This window comes from Helobdella robusta (assembly GCF_000326865.2).
Source record: "Helobdella robusta unplaced genomic scaffold HELROscaffold_68, whole genome shotgun sequence".
Lineage (NCBI taxonomy): Eukaryota > Metazoa > Annelida > Clitellata > Rhynchobdellida > Glossiphoniidae > Helobdella > Helobdella robusta.
The window spans coordinates 473498-484785 of record NW_008705387.1 but is presented as its reverse complement, the minus strand read 5'-3'; the positions used below and the strand labels follow the sequence as shown (position 1 = coordinate 484785).

The 11288-nt window shown below is 32.0% G+C and overlaps 1 protein-coding gene across 1 annotated transcript in view; it reads left to right on the top strand.

Annotated features, from left to right (window-relative positions):
- The window catches only part of HELRODRAFT_181163 (hypothetical protein), a gene marked incomplete at both ends in the record, with an annotated part of 3201 nt that extends 606 nt beyond the window's left edge, over positions 1-2595 (top strand). Inside the window, 3 exons of the mRNA XM_009030434.1 lie at positions 1057-1099; positions 1616-1706; positions 2510-2595. Of these exons, the coding sequence (XP_009028682.1) occupies positions 1057-1099; positions 1616-1706; positions 2510-2595 (220 nt within the window). The remainder of the gene's footprint in view (positions 1-1056; positions 1100-1615; positions 1707-2509) is intronic.
- Between the last annotated feature and the right edge of the window lie 8693 nt (positions 2596-11288).

Below are 11288 nucleotides of genomic sequence, written 5' to 3'. Positions count from 1 at the left end.
TTGTTTAAGAATCAAAAAAGTGGTTTTAACAGAAGTTGCACTTTTCGGCCTTAAAATGGCCAAAACCGAATCCCAAATTTTGGTCGAATTTTTGGTAACTTTGGCGCGTCTTCAATAAAAGGCCTTTTTTCGACATGTTTGATTTTGTTGAATTTTAATTTGAATTTATCATTTGAACTATTTTTCGTTTTAAATTTGAATAATTTTTCAGATTTGAAATTTTATGCTTATTTGAATGTCTTTTGTTATTAATTTAATTTGAACGATTTTACTAGATTAGGACTTTATTGATTAAGTTTGAACTTTATTATGATGATTCTGAATTATTCGAGACTACGATCATTTAAATAAATAAATAAAACAAAATCCGTATTCAACACTGCTGATGTCAAACGATTGTCGAAAAAAAAGGTTATGTTATCATGTACGCCATTATTCAAACAAATATTTTATTATTTTTGGACTTGTTGCTCTTTTGTATAAAAAAATTTGCTTCAGAGTTTGCTAATAAAGTATACATAATAAGTTATAAAACTAAATTAACTAAAATATAAAAAAAAGAGGTGGGTCATTGAAAAAATATAATATAAAACAATTCAGTATAACCTAGCTAACGATGTTAACATTTGGTTAAATCTTTATGTAAAAAAATAGATATTGATTACAAAATAACGTTGAATGGAAATTGTTATGTACAAAGCTATATCCTTATTAGAATAAAACCAACTGAAGCTAAATCAAATTTCAAGCTGATAAAATTGAATTTTATGTACATTTATTTCATATTTTATTTCATATTTTACTTTCATGTTTTTCATTAACTAATCAACTGTTGACCATAAAAAGGAATAAATGAAGCAAAACTAAATTAAAAAATGTGAAACTAACTCCATGTTTAATCTGCAATGAATTCACTTCAACTTCAAACTGATCTAAAACACTAAAAGACAAAAAAATTTATTAAAGAACTATTAATAGGAAATATTTAATACAAGTGTAGACAGTGAAATCATAAAATATAGGAAAAATGATAATCAATCAATCAATCAAAAACAGACAAGCATTGAGACCCGTTATGAACTTTGTAAGGAATGAAGCAGTTAGAAAAGTAAAAAAAAATCCAGAGAGATAAACCAAAAAAAGCAAGAACAGATTTAGATCGTAGATCAGGGCGCATAGGTTAAGTTGCAAAATCTGATGAATACTTAGGAATTATATTAAATTGACCGTACATTAACGTGTCTAGTCTGTACTTTTTGGATAGCCAATATAAAAAACAAAATATGGGAATATATATAAAAAAAAGATATACACAGGTACCTGGCAAGAACTAAAAGAATAGCTGAAAAGTTTCAGTTAACATATCATATTAGTTTGAATTTTATCTACTGAGATAATAAATGTACTAAATTGATGTTTTAATTCGGGCTACTGATGAGTCCCTTAAGTGTCCAACCTAGAATGAATTAAGTGTTGACAATAATGCACCTTAGGTCTAGGTGAGAAAAAGTGTATATATATATATATATAATATATATATATAATATATATAATATATATATATATAATATGAGCACGCACATTTAGCAGTCTTTTCCATTCTTTTCTATTCTAGATCAGTTCTGGTTTCAGACCCAGTGTCCTTATGTTTTTTGAAAACACTTTCCCTTTGAAAACACAACTTAGGTCTGCCACTTCCGTAAACCGTCAGTTATCAATATAATAGATCTACACTTCTTTACCCAATCCCCATTTACTTACCACACATTCACCATGTATGTGTGAATTTATTTTGGCGCGCATGTGAAATGAATGGCGTAAGTGTGTATGTTGGCGCACATGTTGTATGAATTGGTCAGGTGTGCAGTGCAGGTTGGTAAAATATTGTATTAATTAGTTTTTGTGTGAATGTTGGTATGGTATGGCGCAAATATAGTGAGTATGTTTGAAAATGAATGTTTTCTCAGTTTGTTTAGTATATAAGCATTTTGGACAATTGTTTTGGGAGTTAGTTTTTGAATTAGTTTTTGGGAAAGTTTACGAGTTAGTTTTCAATAGAGTTTGTTTTAGAGTTTGTTTTTGGGGTTATTGTGGTTTGTAATTGGTTAGTCGGTTCAATGAGTGAACTGGTCACAGCATTGACCCCGAGTTTCTCTCTTGAAGGCCAGCAAACAGGGCGCGATAACTCTTCCGCCCGGCCCGTGTTTTCCGACCCGGAAATAAAAAGTTGTGAAGAGGCGAGTCCCGGCCAGAAGCAAGACTGCCTAGGCTGGCGGCGGCAAAAGTTCACAGCTTCAGCTTCAACTTATCCAAACTGCCAGACTTTAAAACATTCGTAACAAGATATCTGGATAACAAAGTTGCTCTCAACAATGCGAGCGACATCATGTAAATTTTAACTAAATGCAAAAACTCATTAACAAAAATTCAAAATGGTGTAAGATTGTGGACAATACTATCATGCTACAACATGAAAATCCATCCCAAGCGAAGACCATAAACATTGCAGATGATTCAGAGATAGAAAACTACAGGAAACATTCAGCTGGTGATGTACCTGTATTCAAAACCTGGCTAATGGTCGCGCAAACCTAATTTTGAAACAATAGCAGCTCAATAAAAACTAGTCAAAGCACAATTTCCAAACTTCCAGCAAAAAAAATTTCAAAACCATAGTAATAATCTAAACTGAGAAAAAATTCAAAAAACAAATAATGTGACAAAATGGTTAGCAACATCTCTGATCTTTTATTAAATAGCACTTAAAGAGATAGATGGTAGTGAGCAGCAGTCTCCAAAAGTTAATCACCCATCGACTGCCTTCAGGATACGTATCAATGTCAAATATGCAAATACCATACGGATCTGTCAAGCCTGGCTTGAACAATGAACAAAATTGAACATGCAAGAATTCGTGAATGATTATTCAATCCACAATCAATAACCTTAACAAAAACATTACCAACTACTACATGCATTCATGGAAATGATTGATCAGAGAAAACCTAATCCCAATGATTCACTTCACAACAATAGCGTTTAATATTTCTATTTTAATTTGAATTCTGAATACAACATTGATCCTGACACCAATTTTTTAAAATTAAATTTCCATAAACTCGCCTTACTATTATATTAAAGATCATTTCCATTTTCTGCAATTTATATCTTTAAAGTTCAATTTCTAGTCATTTTTCTATTCTCTACTTAAAAATAATTTTTCTATTTATATTTTCGCCATTAAGATTAACATTTGTCAGGAAGGCCTGCTAAAAACAAGAATATTATATTTTTATTTGGTTTTCCCTGATTTTTGATTTAATAAATTATATATATATATATATATATATATATATATATATATATAATAACAGACAACTTTTTACACATGGTAAGATATATAAAGCGGGTGTAAAAAGTCGCCGGTTGTATGGGTGCAAAACTTAGGCTTTTACAGCTGAAAACTTGAGAAGGTTGAAGAAAATAGAAATGTAGATGTTAAGAAGAATAATGGGAGTATCCTTGAGGAATGGTCTTAGGTAATCTGGATAGCCAATATAAAAAACAAGATATGCGTGCGTAATAAAGAAAAGGTTGAGAATAGATGAGTTGTCCAATGTAAATAAAGGTGTTAGACTAAGACGGTTCGCCCATGTAAAGAGTAAAGCAAATAAGCACTGGGTAAAGAAATGTAGAACTATTATAACTAGCGGTTAAGGGAAAAGTAGCAGACTCTAGCTCACTTGGGAAAAAGTGTTGTGAAAGGACATGAGGGCATTAGGCCTGAAGCCAAAAATGGCCCAGAATATAAAAGAATGGAAAAGACGGTTAAATGGGCGTGATTATGCGACAAGGCCAACCAGGAGTTTTTGTCAGCGAACTCTGAAAAACGAACACTTGGTGGCTCTGCCACCCAGGGTTGAGCACCTTTAAACGTGGATGATGATGATGATATATATATATATATAATGACAAATAAGTAAAAAAATAAATTAACGAAAGATTTCAATACCTAAATCCTAAAAAAAAAACAGCAAAAATGAATACAAAAGAGTTGACAAAGATAATTTGAAAAAGTCTGGACAATAACATCCTACTTGAGTCTTGGAGTAGAAAGAGACCATGCTACATTGGAAATCTGCAAATTTGACAATATCAATAAATTCATCATAAGCTTAGGCCTATAAAAAAATGAGCAAAATAAAAATGATAATTATTTAAATGATCACGAAAAAAATAACAAATAACTATGACTGAAATACAACTTTCCAAACCTTAGAAATTAGGTCTTTCCAATTCCAAGCTATGATATTACCTTTGCTAGTGCCTCTGTCAAAGTTTCCATTTTGAAAGTATTTATACTAAGATCGTTATAAAAAATAACACAAAAAAACGAAGGCTTTTTCTTCAAACATGCAAATACAATTTTAGATATAACTGAAAATTTTGCTAAATATGCATTAATTCGTAGTTGTTATTATGAAATGTAAAAATAGCAAGTGGTGAATTACTTCGTTTTTATTGTAACCATATTGCATCAAAAATGGAAAGAATGAGAAAAATGAATATGACAAGTGTTTTTTTTAACTACAAATAATACACTAAAACAAAAATGTTCTTTCTTGATAAAAACCAGCATATAAAGTAAACTATTTATAAAAAAATGTAAACAATAAATAAAACAAAAAAAAGTTGCGTGTAAACATTACACAAGGCTACAAAAACATAGACAAACTAAACTAAACTAAACTAAACTAAACTAAACTAAACTAAACTAAACTAAACTAAACTAAACTAAAATAAACTAAACTAAACTCATAAAGCATTTACATTTAACAAATCTTAATGCAAATATAGAATCGAAAGAGGTACCGATGATAAAGTTAGCCTACAACTCAAATTATCATACTGTTTAACAAATATTATAAAATAGATTCAAAAATTTGAAACATAATTTCATGTTTCAAATTTGGCAAAATTTTTATTAATACAAAAATTCTACATCAAATTCTAGAATAAAAAACGTTCAAAAACTAATTCAAAAGGTATTTATCAAAACATACATGATCAAGAACTCATTAGAACTCACAATGCAATTTATCGATTCTTGTGAAGCTGATGAAAAAAATGTTTATAAAAATTATCTCAAAATGATTCAGAAACACAATATCATAAAATGAAAAGCAATATAATGATCAAACCATTTACAAACTTGCGAGTTTAAAAAAAAACTTGTACCCTATAATCAAAATTTAAGGTCGAAAAAATGTGTAATAATCACTACTTGTAGAGTAGGAAGGATCGAAATGAAATGAAACCAGATTCCGAATCAAGAAAGGAAGGAGTGCAAAATAAACCATATTTCAGAAAAGAAGGAAGGCAAAATAAATGGGAAACCTTTGAGTCCTGTACGAATAAAGTTGTTGAAGAGACTATACCGACTATCCGAAGAAGCAACAAAAAGCTACCGTGGATAAATAAAAATGTACAGAAAACCAGAAGATCAAAATTTAAAGCATGGAAGAAGATGCAGGAGCTAAGACAGAGATATCTCAGAAATGCTAAAGATATTGTTATATGACACAAATCGCACATACACGACATCGTAATATTTAGTTAAGTTAGGTTATACGTACACGTATGCCATACATTTAATATAAGTTAATAGACATCACAACTCAAAATAGTTAGTATATAAGAGCTTGACTGAAACTACGCGAGGGTAGGTGGAGATAAAACAATGCATACAATGATATAGTTAAAGATTAATTGTTTGGTATAGTTAATAACCAGTTGATTGCCAGAAGAACAAGAAAAAGAAGAAGTCGAGAATCAGAAGTGCTAATTAGTGTGATTCAATTCAATCGACATATTAGTAACATTCAACGTCAATTTATGTTTCATTTATAAATCTGAAAACTTACAATAAAGAAACCAACCAGAGGTTATGTGTACTTTTATTGTTTTATAATCTGATAAGCCGCAGTTTAACAATAACTAATATAATATAGGGTAGAGAACTATAACCTATATAACAATATCTCAAGGACTGGCATATGCTTTTCAACGTTGAAAAATGTGCAGTCATGCTCTTAGGAAGGAAGAACGCTATATGTTAATATAAACATTGTGAAAGAGAACTACGTTCAACAGAGGAAGAAAAGGATCTAGGAAACATTGTTCATCAAAGCACAAAACCGTCAAGACAATGCACAGTGGCAGCGGCCAAAGCCAATACGATCTTAAGATTTATAAGAGCAATGGTCAGCAGAGAGAAGCATATCATAATGAAACTGTACAAAATCCTAGTCAGACCTCATCTGGAGTACTGTGTTCAAGCATAGAGCCCATATATGCAAAAAGATAAAAAAGTTTTAGAAAAAATACAACGTAGAGCCACAAGAATGATTAGAGGAATCTGAAAAATTGAATACGATGAGAGATTGAAAAAATGCGACTTAACATCATTAGAAAAAAGAAGATGCAGAGGAGATCTAATCCAAACATACAAATAGATCATGAACAAAGAAACAACACCATACTCGAGATTTTTCAGGCTATTAAACAGTGATAAACTACGAGGACACAGATTTAAGATTTTCAAAAACTCGGATGGAAAAATAAAGAGCAGATTTTTCAGCAGTAGAGTGGTCAACGCCTGGAACGAGCTAAGTGATGATGCAGTCTCTGTGAATTCACTTAACAGCTTCAAAGCCAAACTCGGACAGATAGGATATTAGAAGATCTAATTAGTAGTGGTTCTTACCCAGACTATAATCTTCTGAACCACTTTAAACCCTGTTAATAATAATAATAATCATGTGAAAACAAAATTCAATGTGCTACGGAGAATAAATGGTTTAATTTTCCGGGTACCCCAGTTGAAGATGTTGACCAACCATTCACCTTAGTTACTAAACCAACACGCTGTTAAAGTCAGTAATGAAAAATCCATGAATAGCATGTCTTGTAATAATAGCACCAACACAACAAACGGATAAAAATTGGTACAGTCTTGCTAGGTCTTTTTTCAATATTTCCGCATCTTTTTCGTTGTTGACTTTCACACATAATTTGGTATCATCTGCAAACTTTGAAATCTTAGAGACTATTCCTTCGTCGATGTCGTTAATGTATATCACAAATAATAGCGGTCCCAATACCGATCCCTGAGGCACGCTACTTGTTACATCTATCCACTTCGAGTTTATTCCTTTTATCCGCACCTGTTGTCTCCTATCTTTCAGTCAATTTTTTATCCATTGTAGCAGATTTCTTTCTACCCCACATGCCTGTAACTTTTTGGATAACCTTTTATGTAGCAACGGCGTGACGATAGCGTCTCTCCAATCCCTTGGTGTATCTCCTGATCTTAAAGAGTCATTAAATATTTCGCACAGTGTGGCTTCTACTTCATGTCTTATTTCCTTTAAAAATTTTGGGTGCAGCTCATCTATTCCTGAAGTTTTATTCTCTTTGAGACTTCCTAGTATTTCGACAACTATCTCTTCTGTTATGTAAATCGACACCCATCTTTTCTGTTATGTAAACACGTGTAAGCATCCTTTCTTGGCTACTCCCAAACAATTTTTTTGGCTCCGTTATGTTATTTGTATTTTCTTTTGTCAGCACCGATCCAAAGTAGTTATTGAACATCTCAGCAATTTCTTCTTCTTCCGTTACAATCTTGCCTTGGTCAGTCTTTAGAGGCCCCACTTTATCTTTCTTTTTTTGTTTGCTTCTCATGTAACTGAAAAAGCTTTTACTGTCTTTTTTATGTTCTCACTTAGTTTTTCTTCATATTCCTTTATCGCTTTCCTGTTTGTTGCCTTTGCTGGATTTCTCTTTCAGTTATATTTTTCCCTTGCTGTGTGTATATGTATGTATATGCACGTAAGTGTGTGCATGTATGAGTATTTTTTGTATGAGTAAGTGATAATTAATTAATTTCATTATAATCAACTGTCTACTAAGATATAATTGCAGAAATATTTTCTTTTCTTGATGATATTCATTTTATATTTTACGTTTCTTCAGCAATGACAAACATTGATTTTTGTTTGGGTGACTGTGCCCGATGAGTCTCTATTGACTCCTCACAGTCATCCTTTGCCTTTGATTTTATTTTTGGAGGTGAAAATAAATAAATAAATAAAATAAATAAATAATAATAAATTGGCTCATTTTTTAACCGTAAGTTAACACAGAGCATACCAAAAGGAACAATGTTTTGCATCACTTTTTTAAAATGATTTTGATTACATAACACATTTGACAACATATATTTTCACAATTATATATAATTGCGTATTATTATGTGAAATTGTGACAGAACGACTATATGTATATGATAATGATTGCGCCTTTGAAGTTTGCCGCCTGTATATATTTATATACTTAGATGAGCACTTCTATGTACGTATATTTTTGTTATTTGTTATGCCAATATGCGACGCTTGCTATGTGTTGTTCCGTATAAAATGATTATAGAAAGAAATATAGATTTTTCTATAGTATAGAAAGTTGTTATATAGATACGGTAGTCGAAACATATATATGGTAGCGAGTTAATATACAAGCTCTCATGGTTTTGCTCTTAGTTTTTAGGTTTCAAGCTCTTGGTTTCGCCCTAGTTTTTAGGTTTTGGTCGATTTGTTTTTCTTTTTAGCTCTTGATTAAAGCCGCTTGGATTTTAGTCTGTAGGTTCGATTTCTGATAATTTGCGTGTCAATTTTAATATATTGCGATTTTGAATATTATCATTGTTATTTTGTAAATAAAAACAGAGGTTTGATGTTTATTGTTTTGTTTTTATTAAATAAAAGAAGCATACACTTAACTTTGGCTCGGCTTTATTATTTTACCTAAAATAACAAATGTTGAAGAAAACTTGCTGATAGTTGACGAGGCCGGCGTCTCTAGTCAACCAGAAGGGCGCGAACAAACTTCGTCCGACCCGTGTTTTCAGACCTTGCGAGAGTCTATCGTAGAGTGGCGCTCCTAGATAGGAAAGAGTCCGCTGAGGTTAAGGCTCGGATGGATATTCGTATGCGAACGCGGTTCAAATGTCGCCCAGGAAAAATCTACAATTGGCGCCCAACGTGGGTCCTCTTTTTCAAACATTCTAGGTTTTAGGTGCAGCAGGAGCCAAAGTTATTCTCTGAATTTTTTAGGCGACAGGTGCCAAGTTCATCAACAAGCAAATAGAATCAAATAAAAAAAATGTGTCAATCTAACAGAGGTAACAGGCATGGATGATGGATTGGTAAAAGATATTCCTGATGGAGAAGATAAACCTGGAAGGCGCAGAAAAAGAGCTGATCAGGCCATAAAAGACCTTTCAAGTGCCGGAGTTTGTTTCTGAAAGCACCTCAGAAGACATTTCAATCAGGGGGCCAACTGAATCACCAACACAATGTAGCGATGTGTCGGAAGAGTTGGTTGTCCAAACCCTGGCAAGTAAAGAGAAGTCAGAAGAACTTCCACAAGTGCAGCCTGACATCATTCCATAACTCATGATGCTAGCCGACGAAATTTTTGAACAACGACCAGATATATTGTTATATAAGTTAATTATTAGGTATATTGTTAATAAATTATAGTTTAAATAAAAGTAAGACTATATGTGATTGTTTACGAATGCAATCGGTCTGACAGCACCGTTAGAGTATTTCTGTTGTAGTATGTAAGATATTGAGGTTGTCGAAGCGTCGGTATTTAATATGAAACGTTTTGTCGTATCGGGATATTTTAAAGTAGGCGTCTGTTGGAGGGCATATTTTAACGTATCAAAGGCAGATTGGCACTGTAGTGTCCAATCAAAGATGGTATCTTTTTTTGCAGTTCGTACAAAGATGCAGCAATCGTTGAAAAATTTTTGATAAATCTTCTGTAAAACTGTGCTAATCCTACAAAAGAACGCAACGATTTTAAATTAGTTGGGACAGGAAAGTTACGAATTACTTTTATTTTCTAGAGTCGGTTTCTAATCCATTATCAGTAATATAATAACCTAGATATAAAACTTTATTTTTTGCGAATTGACATTTTTTGGATGAAGTTTAAGTTTTGCGTCTCTAAAACGTTGAAATATTTCGTTTAAATGTTCAACATGATTTGCCATTCCATTTGAAAAGCAAATTATATCATCTACATAAACCAAGCATGTTATATTGGTTAATTGTTTTAGTACTGATTGTGTTAAGAGTTGAAAAGAAAATAGTGAATTTGCTAAACCTTGCGGCAATCTTGTAAATTCAAAGTGACCGTCATGAGTACTAAAAGCACTTTTATGAGCTGTTTCTGGATCTAACGATAATTGATAGAATCCCGATCTCAAATCTAAGACTGAAAATATATTTGATTTAGAATGCGATGAATTTTCAATTACATCATCAAAAGTAGGAAGAGGGTAAAATAATTGCTTTGTTATTTTGTTCAAATGTCGGTAGTCTACAACAAATATCTTAGTTCCGTCTTTTTTCTTTAAAAGTAAAACGCTTGCGCTCCAGGGAGAATTAGATTCTTTTATGAATCCCATTTTTAAAAATTCATTGCATTGTTTACTTATTACCTGTTTATTTTCTGCTGTTGCGGGATAAACACGTTTTCTAATTGGTGTATGATCGCCTGTATCGATGCGATATGACTTTAAGTTTGAACATAAAAGATCCGATAATGATGTCGCAAATACATCACGGTTGTTTACAATGCATTGTTTTAAAATTTTTATTTCATCGGGTGTGCGTGCATTAATTTTTATCGTTATCTTCATCTCTTCTAATATTTGTTCAACAGTTTTGATTGACGTTAACGAGTGCATTTTATTTTCGTTAAGTAATTTAAAATTGGCAGAGTTCGTAGGATGAGTCTTTGTAATTAATTTATTTTTCGAACGTGAACATTTATAATAACAACTGTTTATGCCAACTTGGTCTTGGTCCAAATTATTTTGATCTACTCGCACTGTATGTTTACTTTTGTTAATGGTTAGAGTTCGTAGGATGAGTCTTTGTAATTTATTTTTCGAACGTGAACATTTATAATAACAACTGTTTATGCCAACTTGGTCTTGGTCCAAATTATTTTGATCTACTCGCACTGTATGTTTACTTTTGTTAATGGTTTCTATTCTTGCTATGTATGTGTATGGCTGGATGGTAATGTGCGTTTTTGTGATGTTTAGTACACGGCATATGATGGTGTTGGATGATGCATGTGATATTGTGCGTGCAACAATAAACTTATGTGTAGGTGATGAAATCTTAGGTTCTATTAAATGTGTCGTT